This window comes from Peromyscus californicus, unplaced genomic scaffold (genome assembly GCF_007827085.1).
Source record: "Peromyscus californicus insignis strain IS unplaced genomic scaffold, ASM782708v3 Scaffold_7__1_contigs__length_154581171, whole genome shotgun sequence".
Classification (NCBI taxonomy): Eukaryota; Metazoa; Chordata; class Mammalia; order Rodentia; family Cricetidae; genus Peromyscus; species Peromyscus californicus.
Window position 1 is genome coordinate 50,986,820 of NW_026294595.1, and position 17,711 is coordinate 51,004,530.

Genomic DNA, 17,711 nt, shown 5'->3' on the forward strand with positions numbered 1-17,711 from the left:
GCATTTTGGAATTCAAAGGAATGAAAAACAAACAAAAACAAAAACCAAGAAACAACCTTGCAGCAGCTGTAACTGTTGGTGAACTCTACTCAGCTAACACATGAGCATGCTGCAGCCAGCTCAGAATCCTAACCTAGAGAGCAGCGGCCATGCCACACGCTAGAGCCCGGGAGGTGTGGGAGGTGATGAAGCAGTTCTTCACAAGGCCGAGTACCACACAAATTCTCTCTTCCTTTCTTAACAGGGCTCTACAGTCAAGCTTCTGGAAACTTAAGAGTCTGGAGAGGAATTCAGTCTGTGCTAACACACAAACCATGCAGTATCTCTCTTTGGGAGTCCTTTTAAAAAGGCAGTCAATCGTGACAAATGATACATTGCTGAAAGCTTTCTTCTCTGCTCAATACAGCAAGGTCCATTCTGAATGAGAGATGCCTACATACAGCCTGCAGTCAGTAGCTAGCAACAGACAGCCTGCGAACTCACTCACAGGAGGAGGCGGGGAGGGAGGGATCTGCAGGAGGAAGCACGACTAGACTGGCCACAGTAAGAGACGAGACAACCAATGAAAACCCAGGAACAGTATTTAAGTGCTGTGTTCTCAACTCACTCTGCTTCCCCCTCCTCTCGCACAAGATTTTTCTTGCTGGCTCAAGGAAAGAAAAAAAAAATATGTAGGAAGGTAATGAGCAATGACTGAGTCATGTAATAATGACAGAGGAAAATTAGCACACAGCGCCAGGTTTTTATTTAAGAGCAAAACCAACCAAAGCAAAAACTCTGGTGCCAGGTAAACTGTGAAGGGCCAGCCCATGTCTTCCTTTGTGCATCCTATGAGGTGTGAGCTGCTCTACTAAGGTGAATCTAGCCTTCTTATTTGTGCATTGTGGTGAGGTTGGTTAACTAAAATCCAGTTTTATTAAAGATGAACAAAAATGGCCACATATTTTGATGAAAAAGAAAAGGAACTTAAGTCTTGCATTTTCATCCACAATAGAAAGCATACATGCAGCACTGCTGATATCCTCTAGTGTAGCTTGGTCCACACTGTGTTTATTTGGTTGTAGATCTACACTTAACCAATAACATCAATAAGCTAGTTTTCTAGTCTCAATACTTTTGGTTCGGAGTTTGAGACCAGAGGAAGGGAGCTAAGACTAATCCCTCAGTTGCACAGAGCCCAGATGAAGTGTGGCTGTGCTTACCAGACCCTGGTCTATTTGTCTGCAACCGCAGAAAATGGGCTGCTGGCTGAGAGACTCAAACCCAGTTCTACTCAAGAGCAATGACTACAGCTCCCTAAGGGACTATGAGAAATTCAGTCTGCCTCCCACACCCCTTTTCAAGACAGGGTCTCACTGTATAGCCCTGGCCATTCTAGAACTCACTCTGTAGATCAGGCTGGCCTCAAACTCACAGAGATCCATTTGCCTCTACTTCCCGAGTGCCGGGATTAAAGGTGTGCACCATCATACATAGCTTCAGGCTTTCCCATTTGGGTTCTCTAACCATCTTCCATCTGTTTCCTTGTGCTTGCTACATAATTAATCTTATGATTAATCTGAAAGTTTGTATTGAAATGAATTGGGGGTTGGAGGCTGTAGCTTAGCAGAGAAGCATGTGTTTGGACTGTACAAAGACTTGGGTTTGAGCAGACCCAAACCAAATCAAACCAAACCAGAAATTAAGTCAACTAACCACCACACATTATCTCAGATTTCATAAAATATACGAGGTATTCCACTGAAAATTCTAATTTAACTGAGATATGAGACGTCCTTCAATTACCTTACAACACTGGAAGCAATGAGTGGTATTGGTGCCTATGCGCATGGGCACCTGTAAAGGCCAGAGATCCATGTTGGCTGTCACTGTTGGTAAGGTGTAGCACCTTATTTTTCTAAGAGAGCATCATCAATGAATGTGGAGCTCACTGATTTGGCCAGTCTTATTGGCCAATTAGCTTCAGGAGGGACAGGGCTCTGCCTGTCTCTGATCCTTTGCCCAGACACACTCTGCCACATTCAGGTTTTATGTTCACAAAGAAAGTACTTTACCTCCCGAGCCATCTCTCCAGCCCCACGACTGACTTGAAAACAGGCCCAGTTAGTCTCTATTTTCTTGAGTCTATATAGTCCCATTTATTCTTTTTTTTTTTTTTAACAATAATGGAAATTTAATCCAGGGCTTCAGGCATGCTGGTCAATATCTCCCACCATACTATATTCCCAGATTCTTTGTATTAAAAGAAATTTAAGTAAATAAAAGACAAAGGAAGAGGGGCTGGAGAGATGGCTCAGCAGTTAAGAGCACTGACTGTTCTTCCAGAGGTCCTAAGTTCAACTCCCAGCACCCACATGGTGGCTCAAAACCATCTGTAATGAGATCTGGTGTCCTCTTCCCTCGTGCAAACATACATGCAGACAGAACACTGTACACATAATAAGTAAATAAATCTTAAAAAGAAAGACAAAGGAGACATTAACATTTACTCTATGCATGGCTCAATTTCACAAATTCAGCCTCAGATGATCGATAGCAGATTATAAAACAATACTACTGAGAGGAGACACACTGGAAAAAAGTTTTCTTGCCTGACATAAATGATTTGTCATGTGAGGACTAACTCCTTGGACATGTTCAGCTGAGAGTCATGTTAACCCAGTCCTCAGTAGGCATCAGATTAAAAAAAAAAAAAGACCCCCAAAGGCAAAAAGAATGGTATTTGTTCTTTCAACAACGTATAAAGGAAAGTTCCTAAGTAAAGAAAACAACTAAAGGTGTAACCCAAGTGGTGGGTGTAGCACAAATTGTTAGAAGGTCTTATTAATAAAATCAAACCTGGAGCCAGGTATTGGGGTGAATGCTGGATGATCAGAGAAGCAGAACAAGTCACAGCCACTTCACCTCAACAGTTCCTCAGCTGATCCTGTTTCCTCAGACTGGAAGCCTCTGAGTCCTCATCCAGAATGAATCTCAGCTGAACTGCTGCTCAAAAGCCTAAAAGCTTAGCCAGCCTAGTTCCTTGTCCTCACACCTTAAATACCTATCTGCTTCCTGCCATCACTTCCTGGGACTGAAGGCTCTTTTTACCACACCTGGCTGTTTCCATTGTGGCTTTGAACTCAGAGAGATCCAGATGGATCTCTGCCTCTAGAATACTAGGATTAAAGGCATGTATGCCACCATTTTTTGGCCTCTATATCTAGTGGCTGTTCTGTTCTCTGACCCCAGATAAGTTTATTAGGGTGCACAATATTTTGGGGAACACAATATCACCACAGGTGGGTTTGTCTGTTTTGTTTTTCTTGAATAGTTTGGCCAAGTTTCTATTATGTTCATATCAACCCTTGAGTTTCAGCTAAAATAACTAAAATTCAACTATGCACACAAATACACACTTGCCCCGAAAAATGAATGGTCAGGTAAAGTGAATATTTTGTCTAGTGATAAAGTTTATTAAAGAGTTCTACTGTTTTTCTTAACTTTTCTATTTTTTTTTTTTTTTTGGTTTTTCGAGACAGGGTTTTTCTGTGTAGCTTTGCGCCTTTCCTGGATCTCACGCTGTAGACCAGGCTGGCCTCGAACTCACAGAGATCCGCCTGCCTCTGCCTCCCGAGTGCTGGGATTAAAGGCGTGCGCCACCACCGCCCGGCTTAACTTTTCTATTAATCAAGACATTCTGGGTTAATTACAGCATGGGCAGCAACTAGCTCTTAAAGGAGACAGAAAACAGCACTGTAGGGTGAGTACGTACGTACGTACACACACACACACACACACACACACACACACACACACACACACACACACAGAGAGAGAGAACTGTATCAAGTAACTGCCAAAGGCTTGCCCAGTATTATGCCTGCATATGAGAACAACTGCGCTACTTCTGCATTAATTTTGGGGACCAGCTTCAAGTAAGCGAAGTTCAAACTCTGAAACTCTGAACCACTATCAATGCTCTGATGTTCTAGACAAATGTCTATCATTATGCTCACATGTATCTGGCCACTGCTACCTTGTTAAGTAATAGTTAATGCACTGTTAATTATGGCTATAATTTGTCAGTGAGTACTTATGTGCCAGGTATTCTGCTGATTACATATATAATCTCATGAATGCACAGATAAACTTTGTAAGACATACATACATTATCTTCATTTTGTATTCCAGAGAACTGACACCCACAGAAACCGAATCCCCAAAGCTGCATAGACAGCTAGGAGGAAGTAGAGCTGAGCTACTAAACAGTATGGTATATCCACACGTTTTTGAGAAAACAAGAGGAACTATGCAATCTAAGCGGAGTTATTTTTCTGCTCATGGTGGTTCATCAGATTATTTAATTTCAATTTCAAAGGTTGGTAACAGACAAGAAATAAGAGTAATGAGAACAGTGAAGAAAAGGAAAAGTAACTGATGTTTCCTCAAGCTCAACTTGCAGACCATGGAGTAGGAGATGTTAACCTCAAGGCTCAACCCAAATACTCCTTCCTCCAGGAAGCCTTGGAAAACTTAAACTGATTAGGTGTGCCTTATTTATCTGTAAACCTAGAAGTCCTTTGCTTGTTTATTAATGATAAGATATTACATTCACCCTGTGAACTATAACAACCAGCCTGGCAAGATAGGCCTGTGATCTCAGCAGTAGCATGTTATGGGGTAATCCAAGTGCTTCTGGTTGAATTTAAGGCCCATTCCAGAAGAGAAAGTATGTGCCTGGTACTGTAAATCTGGCCAAGAACCTATGGTTTGGGAGCTCACAGGCCCCAGGGGTGAGCCTACTACTGTTATTCTGCTAAGTGGCCATAGTATCAAACCTCTCTCTAAATTTATTTCTCTTCCCTGTTAATCAGTGCAGCTCTCAGACCTCATCAGAGATGTTTCTTTGTGCAGTGGACAATGGTCAATGCAGGACTTACAACTGGTCAACTTGCAGAGATTAAGTGCTTAGCCACAAATGGGACATCTATACCACAAATACTATACCATAAAATACTTTATGCATATTCTAAATCTGAGGTGTTTCTGGTAGAGTCTCCCTACATTGCACAGCATGACTTTACCACAGGCTTGGGTCTCACTGCACATGTGAACTTTTTACCACGCAAGTGGCCATACCTTGCAATGCCAAAGACTGCTATGTAAAACACTGTATGTTGGGAATCACAGTATTTTTACTGTATGGCAAAGTTTTCTGTTCTTATAGAAACATAAAGGTTTAATTAAACAAATGACTTCCTACAGTCATTCTTCAGGAGGTATCAAATCAGTGTCTTTGGACTGTACTGAGTTAGATAAGAATTACAGCCATCTCATTAGCATGTAAATTTGCCTTTCTTGTTAAGAAATGGTAAATTACACATATGAAAGAATTATTTTTATTTTTAGATGATTTATTATCAGTGATATAACAGTAAGTATATATACTTATACTAAATTTTAAAAGCAATATATTAACATATAAGTATATAAATGTTTGATATATAATAAATATATAATAAATCAAACATTTATATACTTACTTTATATGTCTATATACCCAAGATTCTGTATAAATTTCTTAGGTGGAAAGAAGTTGCAAGCAGAAAAAGCTTAAGAAACCCTGGTCTATACCATACAGCATGCCTGGAGACTAGACTTTCCTTTTGTGTTATGGCCCTTACCCAATGCCCAGTGTCTAGCTCTAATCATATCCTTCCAAGGCATATTATAATGAGAGGGATGCCAACTGAAGAAACAAGGTTGCAAGGGTCTGAAAAAAGGGAAGGAAAGGAGACAGGATGTAGTCAGCAGTAAATACTCTTTGCAATACTGCTTACTGCTTTCCATGGCTGTCACACCAACTCTGAGAAGTACGCAACAATGGCAATCCTATCATCAGGAGAAGAAACTAGTGACTCCTTCAGTTATACAGCAGGAAGTAGACGGTCTGAGATCTGAACCCACGTCTTTAATCTCCAAACTCCTTCTGTGACCTTCAATATGAGCAGGTGATAAAGCTTGGGGTGTTGGGGACACATGCTTTGATAGTCTCACTCCGTAACATGAAACAGAAGGGAGCAAACTTGTGGTACACGTGGTCTGTAAGATCTTTCTTGGTGGAAGCACCAGCAGTGGTTAGCGTTCACTTAGAGCAGGAGTTTCTGGCCTAACTTCAGATCCGACTCTGCCCATCCCTGACACCAACTAGTATCTCTGGGGGTTTATCTAAAGCAGCACAATCACTCTCCTAAAGGATGGAAAAGGGGCAGCTTCTCAGCCTGCATTTTCTCCCTGTGCCATCCTGCGTACAGAGGAGAGAACTGGAGCAATGGGAAGGAGTGAGGAGGGCAGGAGACAGGAATGCTGCATTCACTGCCGTAAATCAAAGGCTCCCAGAAACCCTGCCCCCGTTATGTGTCCTCTATGGACACTGGACCTGTGCTGGGCTGGCTTCCCACTCTCACCAAGTGGACTAGAACCAGAAGCGCAGCACAGAGCCACGCACAGATGCTCACTTCAACTCCATCACTAATTGGCTGGGGAATGTCCTGGGTCAAGTCTTTGTTTCCAGACCTGTGAATTGATTGAAAGTATGCAACAATACAACACTGTCAAGAATTAAATGAGATAATATGTGAGAAGAATTTGCCATTATTTTGAGCCAATAAGTAACCAGTAAGTGGGAAGTTTCCCCTTCTTTCCTTGTACTCAAAGGCCCTTATTGCCGAGATTAGAGCTAGTATTCTATGTGACTATGGCATGAATTAAAAATCCACGGCCGTTGTCTTATACTATGTAAACTTCAGGACACACTGTAAGCCAGGAGCCCTCAATCTGTAGGTCATGGTCCTCACAGGGGTCACATATCAGATATCCTAAATATCAGATATTTACATTATGATCATAACAGTAGCAAAAATACAGTTATGAAGTAGTAACAAAATAATTACCACAACGTGAGGAACTGTATTAAAGGGTCAGAATGTTAGGAAGGTTGAGAAACACTGCTGTAAGCAAGAGCATTCTCTAATTTTAATCTAACCCTATTGTGGCCATTTTAAGTTGTGAAAATCCTTATGCTCAGATTGAGCAATCTCATCAAGGCCTGCTTACAGGGAAAAAAAAGTCTTAACATATTATTCACATTGTCCTGGTCTACTTTCTGTTGTTGTGACAAAGACCACAACCAAAAGCAACTTGGGGAGGAGAGGCCTTGTTTGGTTTACACATCCCTTCCTGATCACAGTGCATCACTGAAAGAAACCGAGACAGGAAATCAAGTAGAGCAGGAACTTAGAGGCAGGAATGGAAGCAGAGACCATGAAGGAGTACTGCTTATTGGCTTGTTCTCTATGGCTTGCTCAGTATGCTTTTTTATACAACCCAGGGCCACCTGCTCAGGAGTGGCCTGCCCACAATGGTCTGGACACTCCCATATCAATCTTAATCAAGAAAATGCCCCCAGAGACTTGCCTATGGGCCAATGAAATGGGAGCATTTTCTCAACTGAGGTTCTTGTTTCCCAGATGACTCCAGCTTATCAAGTTGACAAAAAAAACAACCAGCACATATACCAAATACAAATGACTGATTATGCTTCTTTTTTCCTAAGTGTCTGTTCTTTAAGTAGGACTAAAGCTTAAGCCAAAGGAATAAATCTCCAACTACTGAATGTCAGGACTTACCTGTGGCAAGGGTGTTCTCTAGAAATACCTTTTCCTAAGGAACCTCATGCAACACAAGGAGCGCTTCTCTGTAATATTCTGGCTATGTACATCATGGGTCCGACACACATGTTAAATTAGAATTCTATCCCCAGAGCACCTCATGTCAGTATTCTAGCTGGCATGCCCTGTCGCTTGGGGGAGTAGTGAAACTGGATTAATTTTTGAGTGATCAGGAATTAAAGTTTCTGGTTCAAGTATAGTGAAATCTTGCAATTTCTACAGAATGTAAACACCGAGGAAAGTTATAACAAAGGTTGGTAGATTCACACAAACCTCAGTCCAATATTCAGATGAGTCTTACCTTCATCCCCTGAATTATAACCTGCAGTCTAATTTTTCTCCATGAGAGACAAGAGTCGAAGATATCCCGAGGTACTTACCAACAACATGTAGTGGTTAAATGTTTTACATGCATGATGTCATTTAGATATCAAAGCAAGCAAATAAGACAGATGTGTCAACTGCCATTTACAGATGAAGAAAGAAGTTCAGAGATGAAGAATCTTGCTGAAGGCCATACTGCTTTAAGATGTGAAAATAGGGCTTGAGCTCACGTCTCCAGGACTTCAGATTCTCTTTTTTTTTTCTTGACTACCTTGGCTCTCACAGTATCTATTTTTCCCCCTTTGGTTTCCTGAGATATTTATCAGCCCTGGCTATCCTGGAACTCACTTTGTGGAGCTCTGCCTGCCTCTGCCTCCTGAATGCTGGGATTAAAGGCGTGTGCCACCACCACCCAGCTCTCACAGTATCTGTTTTTAACTTGAATTATTGAAAGGTTAGTACAAATCCTAAATCATTTCTCTTAAGCACATTATATCACTAGGCATTTACAACTGTTACATGTGGGTTGTGGTGTCTATCAGATTCCATGTAGAATCAAAATTTCCAAGTGGACTTTAAGTCAGACATTAGAGACTTCTAGTTTAGGAGTCTTAAATTCCTTTAGTCATGTTCAGATTAACAAATATTTATGTTTCACAGGAAGCTTCCATTTTGCTGGGTTGCTAATGTTTCAGTCACTGAAAGAGTCAGATTATACCTTCTAACTCGGTCTTCATTACACAGCTCCTCTAGCAGTAACCTAATATTGATCAGAACCTCACATAATATCTAATAAACAGATAAGGTACATCGTGTCTCATGTTTAAATGTTTGGTCAGTCAAGGAGCATGTTAGAGGAGATGGTATGTGACAGCAGTGATGCTAGTGTAAAGTATTTTATATGGCAATGGTCAGAGAGGTCTGAAGGCCCAAGTTTCACTTCTTTAAACACTGATACACAAAGAAGGGTCCTTAGGAACACAATTCAGACATGATCACTCGATGTAAACTCCTCTGCGCTGTGACTACTACGCTGCATGCTTTACAGCAAGATGTTTAAGAAAGAAAACTAGATGTGGGAAGATCCAGACCACTGTGGGTGGTGTCATCCCTAAGCAGCCGTCCTGGATGGTATAAAGTGGGCTAGGCAAGCCAGTAAACAGAACTCCACCATGGCCTATGCATCAGCTATTGCCTCCAGGTTCCTGCCATGATCCTGACCTGACTTCCCTGGATGGACTACAAACTTTAAGATGAAATAAACTACCCCCCAAAAAAGAAATAAAACTAGCTTCCTTTTGGGAACTTCCTGAAATAAACCTCTTATATCACATCCACAATATTTTATCTTATGAAATTCTTCCAGTTCAAAGGATCCTAATGAAATCAGAGAATACTTTAGCAACCCTTAACTTTGATGCTTTTCTTCATGCCAGAGACAGTCATTAGATTTTTTTTACTTGCATGTGTGGTGTCTCATGGAAATCAAGGCCTGCATATGAATGGTATATTAAGAAAAGAAGGAACTGAGAGATGGCTCTGCAGCTGAGTGCACTGGTTGCTCTTCCAGAGGACCTGGGTTCAATTCTCAGCACCCACATGACAGCTCACAACTGTCTGTAACTCCAGTCCAGGGGATCTGGCACCCTCACACAGACATGCTTCAGGAAAAACACCAATGCACATAAAATAAAAATAAATAATTCATCAAAAAAATTTAAAAAAATATATACAGAAAGTCAGCTTGAAATGACAGGCCCTCATGAGGCAGAAGAAAAGATTAAAGTCTGATGTAACTTCTTTTATGGTATTTTGTTGTTATCTAAAAGCACCTACCCACTGATGTCCTTCTCTACAAAGGACATTATAGGGAGACAGTCTGAGCAACTGGAGATCTGAAGCTAAACTGGTCAAATGCTATGAAGGTCATCTGGCGGGGGGGCGGGGGCGGGGGCAGTGCCTTACTGTCTTCCCCAAAGACGCCCTTCCCAGCAAAGGCTGGTGAACAGGGATGAGCATGCAGAAGGTGCAGGGGACCGTCCTCAACAACCCAGAATGTATCCAAGCATGTTTAATGCAAAGGTGTTTTCAATCACCACTCCATAAAACTGCTGCTCTAGGAAGACAGGTGGTATTTACCTTTGGGTTTATGAATGCCAATAGAACAGGCCTGAGTGCATGGGGGAGTCCTTGAAAAATCTTTCTGCCCCAAGTCTTACTCTATAATCATGTTCCATATCCAGAAGTAACCTGCAGGGCAGTAATCCCATCCTAGTCCTCCTTCATAAGAATTGTGGTTACTGTATTCTTCTGACAACCTATTCTCTCAAAACAATATCCAGGCTCAGCTTTTATGCTGCCCCACAGCAGGGCTCTTTCACAGAACTAGAGATTCCACAAGAATTTTTGTCACACAGGTTATTTCATTCTGTTCTCACATACTTTTTTTTTTTTTCAGATGGAAAATCCGTCGATATTAAGGCATTTGCTTAGAAGCAGAAAATCAAAGCAGTCGCGATGGAAATCCAGGCCTCATGATGTCATACCCTGCCTTTCTCCTCTCTGCTACACTTCACTGAGATACAGGGACATGATTGACACTGAACTGTAAGTGAGGCTCAGTGTGACAGAGAACCATCAGCAGAAACAGTCACAGCTGAACATAGCCATCCCGACTGAGTTCTAAGCTTGACAACTGGTTTACAGCATTCAGAGTAAAACGGTCAGTGTGCTAGCCAGCTTTCTGCTACTGCAACAAGGCGTCCAAGAACCAATTCACAAGGAAGAAAGGGTTACTTTGGCTCCCCGCTTTTGAGGCACCGGCTCAGTTACTTGGTCCTACTGCTCTGAGCTTCTGACAGCACAGTGAGTCAGTCTACCTCATGCCAGCCAGGAAGCTAGCGGATGTCCTAACATCCCCATCGAGACCACAGACCTACAGGCCTAACTTCTGTTAGCCCCTCTCCTAAAGGCTCCCTACTTCCCATTACTGTCATGGCTGTGGACCAGGTTTTCAAAACATGGGGCTTTAGGGGACATTCTAGTTCAAATTAAAGCAGATAATCTTGACAATTAACTCCTGGCACTTTAAAAGCCTTTGGAAAAACAAAAAACAAAAACCATGATTTTGCCTAAGGCAGGCATTGTGACATGTTGACTGTACTTAGTCACAGGCGGTCCTTTGTCATGTGTCAGAGTTTTAGGGAGAAGTATTACTAAGCTGAACATCTTTTTTGTTTTTACACCTTTTTTTTCCCCTGTTTCTTGAATGAAAACAAGACTGTTCTCTAATATGATCAATTAAAAAAAGTAGTCAGCTAATCAACTAAGAAGCTACCTTTAAAATGTGTAAACTTAGCCGGGCGGTGGTGGTGCACACCTTTAATCCCAGCACTCAGTAGGCAGAGGCAGGCGGATCTCTGTGAGTTCCAGGCCAACCTGGTCTACAAACTGAGTTCCAGGACAGGTGCCAAAACTACACAGAGCAACCCTGTCTCAAAAAAAAAATGTATAAACTTTCAATTACCTCACCAAATAGACATTATAATGTAGAGGACAGCAAGCCATTCCAATTGTATGGACAAAGCCTAAACAGAGATTCTATATTGACCAATATAGAAATTACACAAATTAAGATGAATTTATTTTTAAAAAATAATATGACATTGAATAGAGATCAGATAGCCTGAGAAATATTTTATATACCCCACAAATTCATTAAATAAGGATACTGAAATGTCTAACACATACAACTGCAATAATAAGCACTCATGAATTAAATTCAATCAACAAGTATTTCACTGAGTATGATATGCTGTGGTTTCACCAGTAAAATTGGTGAATAACAGAGTATAGGGCCACATGCTATCTTCACAAGGGCCAGATACTAAAGAGATAAATATATGTTTCATGAATTAGTTATATTTGGAGTATATATTAGTAGATAATAGGTATTTTCACCCTATTAGTCCCCCAATCCCATTTTCTAAGAAAGCCTGAATTTGTCTGTTTACACTCCCCTTCCAAGCTGCTCCATCCTCTCTGGGAGCTTCTGGACAGCTCACTTCCTTCCATCCCTCTGTCTAGATCTGTCTCCTTCCATGACGGGTGTGCCTTTAAACACTCTCAAAGAGCAAACAACCGTATAGTGTGTGATCACCTCATACAGTCTTTTAGCAGAAATAATGTAGACAGGAGGCTGCAGCTTAGTCATCCTAACCACTTTCCCATAACGAGTTAAACTATTTTTTTAAAGTAAGTAAAGCTTAGTGTTATTTATAATTTGGCTCTTGAGTCAGATAATGCATAAATGAATCTCAGATCAACTTAACAATGATCTAAGATCTTAGGAAAGGGATGAAATAACAGATCTTAGATGAGTAGGGACTGTAGGTAAGTCTGTTTCTTTTTCCTAAAACAGGAATGATGAAGAGCACCTCTCCGAGCAGAGATATTGGGAGACTGAGTAGAAATACGTAGCATGTACAGCATGCAGGGAAACCTGTGTTTTCAGTCCCAGGACACAGCATGCGCTCCAAGCTCCGAGAGAAGACGGGAGGATGCTGAGAGTGGGAGCACCACCAGGACTGCTCTCATCACAGTAACGCAGTGCTCAGGAAAGGAAGCACGAACACACGGGGCCGAGAACGGTTACTCCAGCCTCCTCTCTGTGTACTGCTGGAACACACTGAACATAAAGAAAAGGCTGCACAACAATGTCCTTTTGTTTTACAGCTATTAGAGAAACCCGATGGCTGCCCAGGGGTACAAGAAAGAAAGGCTTTAAAAATACTATTTCCTCATTTGACGGTCAAGATGGCTGCAAAATAATGAACTGGAAACATGGTGGAAAGAAAATGTGTGTGATGACAGAAGTATCTTAGCAACACTGCTGAGCAAAGGAGACACTGAATCGAAAATATTTGTAGCACTGAGGGAGCATGAGCCACCTGAAATAAGAAGAATGTGTGGCAATCCTGAACTGCAGGTCTCATTTCTAAAGACTGTTTACAGGACCAAACATTTATTTTTGGAATAAAATTAAAGACTAACAAAGTTCTAGGAAAATTCCTTCATGAGTAGGAACTGTGAGAATGAATCTTAAGACAAGATTAGAAGGAAAAAGAGCATGAGCACTGCTTATCCTTAGCAAGCAGAGTTCCAGGTTTGACCATTTTTTCTTCTATAAACTCAAGCCTACAACTCATTCTGGGATGAGATTATTTGATCATTTTCAAAAGCAAGAAAGACACTGAAATTAGGATAGAGCCAGCTAGGGAATTTAAATGGATGCATTTATTACATTTTTCACTGTCAAAATACCAAACTGTGTTATCAGCTGAATGTTACAAATGCTGATATATTTTACATCATATCTAAAATTACACTGATAATATCAGAACTAATCTCACCAGAAAAGCCCCCTCATCTAGTAGAGAACTTTCAAATTCTCATTTGAGAACCAAAATGGCTACAAAACAATAAACTGAAAACATGTAGGAGAGAAAATTTGTGGTAAGAGGGGTATCTTAGCAGTGTTCTCATTTTTGTAAGAGCCAGTTCTTTAAGATACTGAGCACAGGGTTTAATGCATTGCATCATACCAAAGACACTGTTTCTAATGAATAAAGACAGTGAGCAAGGAACCTGGTGTTTGTCAATGCTCAGCAGCATTGCTGAGTGTGACGTCACTTAGCCTTGGTTCTGAACGCACAATATGTACACTTTGCACTGTGCACGAAGCCCAGCCACACATGACAAGAAATGCTGCCTGAAATCCTCTGGCTCAGAGAAAAAACTACCATACCTTTATATTCCAAAGATTCTGCTCTTAAAGAACTGTAATGGTTTAGTTATGGAAACTTCAGCATCTAAGAACCAAATTAGTATGTCTTTGGGTTATATTGTGTTAGAATGGTTGATTTTAAAAGCTGCCATTTGAGCTGCTGCTGAGTTCTATGAAAATAAATCACTAAATGAAGTTTGGCATGGGGATTAGGCAGAATTACCAACAATTTCTGAAATGGCCCTAAACAGAAGTATTTCTGCATTCTGGACTATGGATTTGTGGGAGGTAGCATTCTCAGCACTAATGATCAAAAGCAAAATAGAATTATCCCTGGAAATGCTAAAGATGGTCTAAATCCTTTTGCATCAAGCATTCAGCCAAGATTTATGTAAAAATAAAGTACATTCATCGTATTAGTAGGCATACACTTTAGTCTTTAAGAAGTAGTAAAATTATATATATCAAAGAATCATTTTAAAATTAATTTCCCTATGACTTATCAGAAATGCTTGACTTGTAGGTTAGTAATATACTTATATGTGAGGGGCCATTCAAAAATGTTGGGTGAAATGTGGTCACGTTAGAAGAGTTGAAGAAGTTCTAATCTGGAAAATAAACAAAGAGAGTGAAGAGAGCCTTCCACTTGGGGAAGACAGGACACTACCAAACTGCAACCTTTCCAGCAACTCAAGTCTGGCACGTTTGTATCTGCTATCCCCAACCCAGTGATTCCGGCCACTGAACAGACTCTCTGAAGAGACAGAGAGCAACACAGGTGCGCTCTGAAACTCTATAAAAGGTGTCAACATTTGTAAGAACCGGGTAACTCTGGGAGTCAAGGAGCAACTTCCAAATGACCGACATACACGCTACAGAATCCTGCACAGTGGGCAGATCCACTCAAAGCTCAAGGCACACCAAGAGGTCCCAGGACAACTAAGGAAGACACCGAAGGGATTTCAGATTCCATTTGGAAACAGATTTATTATGGTATTGTATCAAAGCAAAACATCTACAATTCCATGAAAAAGCTACTAAACCATTCCCCTATTCAGGTGCAGCTAGGTCAGATTTTCCTCTTCTACTCCAATCAAAACAATGTGTCACCATGAACTGAATGCAGAATCATTTCTGAGAACCCTTTTCCCCTTAGTAGCAGTTCAGTCTGGAGAGATTTACAGAAATGTAAAGCAACAGCATTCTTTTTGTTTGTCTATGTTTTGAGACAGGGATTTACTCTGTAGCCCACACTGGCTAGAATTCAATATGTAGCATATGATGGCCTCAAACTCAGTGGAATCCTCCTGTCTCAGCCTCTGGGCAGGCATGCACTACCATGACTAACTTTATAATGCCATTTTCTAAAGCTTTTTGTTTAATCAAATATTATAATAATAATGCCATCATGTTGCCAGGTTATTTTATTATTTCCTTGAAATAATTATTTTTAAAACCTGTTTTAAGTCTCAGTATAATATCAACAGAAAGAAGCCATAGAAGCAAAATCCCTTAATAGTTTTCAATGTTTTAAAATATAATATAGATCTGAGTCCAAGAAATTTGAGAACCACAGACTTAGCTTTTACTGTGCAACCAAACTACAACATGTGCAAACAGAGAGGCAAACACATTCCCCGACACAGACGATGGCTCCCTGTGAGTCTACTGTGACATTTCTGCAGGCACTTCGACTTTATGTTAAGCTCAGAACGAGAACACTGCTCTGACACTTTAGTCAAGTCTCTGTACCACCATGCATTTCAGAACCGGAAACACTGTATTTTAAAGTTGTGTTTTCCTGTGTTTACATTCCATTTCCCCAGCATTAGCATTAGTAATAGCATCCTTATAAAAAGCCAATCCTTATTGTTTCAGGCTTCCCTATTGCCAAGAAGTAGCATGGGAAGAGATACAGTGTCAAGATGTGTTAAAGATGGAGAGGGCCGCTTGTTCCAGTTCCCTTCTGCTTGTACACTGTAACAAACTTCTCCAGTAAGTTCTCTATGTTCTCCGGGGGAATGATTTGAAAAGCATTCCAACTGCCTTGGAAATCTTGTTTACTAAGGAGGTGATAGTAACTGGTCTATTATCAGTTTCTAAGAGCTGAGTATCAATACTGATAATGAAATGCTAACAAGCACTTTGAAGACTGAAATGTTGGAAATCTGAGGTTGTCTAACCTAATTTCAGTCAAACATCAAAAAATGTGAAGGCATGAGGACTTACCTTAAATATAATAAATGTGGTGTGTTTTATATTATTAATGTTAATACATGTTTAGTTATCAATAGTTTTCATAAAGATAAACCATTATTTCATGGTTCAATTATTAAACATCCAAAAGAAATTTATTCATCTCATTCTAAGTACATTACTATTTGATATTCTCATGTTGAATCAGTGTCAATTTTGTACATTTATCACTTTCAATATCAATCCTTTATTAGATATTTAGTTTTGTTGTCCCTATGACACTTGGAATTTGTATTTTCCCCCTCCCTGAATTTGAGTCTTTCTGTGACACTTCAAGAAAGGAGAGTAGCATTTTCCACAAGTGATAGTTGAGAATAAAGCTACATATAAGGAAGGATATTGCTTTATTAAAAATAAACAATTCAATTCAAAATCGAATAGGAACAGCTTTTCTTATTGTGTACGATGGAGTCTTTAGTCTTTTGACATTAGATAGAGATTACTGTAAAGCCGAGAAAAGAGCTGTGGTTCTGCAGTGACATGGCCGGTGGGTGAAGGGCCATGTGACCAATCTCTGGTCGTCTGCCTTCTCCTTCCTTTCTGAGTAATTCAATAACTTAAAGGATAGACAGCGACCCACTTCAACATTGCAGAGTCCAGTGTTCAAGCGCTATGATGGCACCAAGAAAGATTTGGTCAAAAGGTCTGGCTGTCTTTTATGAGTTCATTCTCCAATGAAGACTGTGTTCTCAAGGCTAGCCTAGAATCCCTTGAAACCTCAGCACGGACCTATCATACTGTTAGTATAAAACCCATCCCTAAATGAATGTCATGAAGATTACAGAAAATAGTCTGAAGGAGGTACTTAATACGGTTTCTAACCTATAGACGCTCTGCTTTCATTCGGTTAGAATCTTTAGACTGTATACTAGGGAGAAGAGTGTACACTAGACTCTTTAGATGTATACTAACTAGCAGAGAGCTACATTTCCTGAGCCCAAAGGAAACCATGTGGCAAATTCAAGGACAGACTATGGTGGGCACAGAAACAAGTTGATATTGAACCTGCACATACATCCCTAGCCTGTTCTAGCCTTTAGAATTGAAGTTTCAGAAGTTAAGAATCCTAAACCTAAAAAACCCAAACCCAAACCTCTCAAGAGTTAGCAGAGAGAACTGTGCATGGATTGGGGTGCTGACTAAACAGGATCATCCAAGCTGTCTCTGAGGCTTCTATGTGAGATAAGGTGGAATTCTGTGGAAAACAAATCTCAAAAAGTATGGAATTAAGAGAGTAAAGAAATGTCCAGCTTTTGTGTGCTTTTATTTGGTTCCAGTTTGGTGTATTTTGTTTTTGTTTTTCTCTTTGGGTGTTGTTTTCTTGGTTTTGGGTAATTTTTTTTTTTTTTTTTTTTGAGAAAGAACTTAAAAGTTGGGTGAGTGGGGAAGGGGAAGGATCTGGAAAGACTTGGGTGCTGTGGGATGTCTTTCTGTAGGCTGTGAATATGAGCTGCTCCCATTGGTTAATAAATAAAGCTGCTTTGACATATGGTAAGACAGGATAAGAGTCAGGCAGGAAATCCAAGCAGAGATACAGAGAGAAGAAGGGCAGAATCAGGGGCAGACTCCACCTCGCTGCCTAAGGAGCAACATGCCAGCAGACCAGTAACACCACAGGCACATGGCAATACATA

The 17,711-nt window shown here is 40.5% G+C and overlaps 1 protein-coding gene across 6 annotated transcripts in view; it reads right to left on the bottom strand.

The window, feature by feature from the left end:
- The window catches only part of Chn1 (chimerin 1), a 153,582-nt gene that overhangs the window by 44,843 nt on the left and 91,028 nt on the right, over positions 1-17,711 (bottom strand). Inside the window, exon 2 of one of the 6 annotated variants that reach the window (XM_052725347.1) lies at positions 608-643. The exons of the other annotated variants lie outside the window; for them this stretch is intronic. Coding sequence (XP_052581307.1) covers positions 608-643 — 36 coding nt within the window. The remainder of the gene's footprint in view (positions 1-607; positions 644-17,711) is intronic. 6 annotated transcript variants of the gene reach the window in all.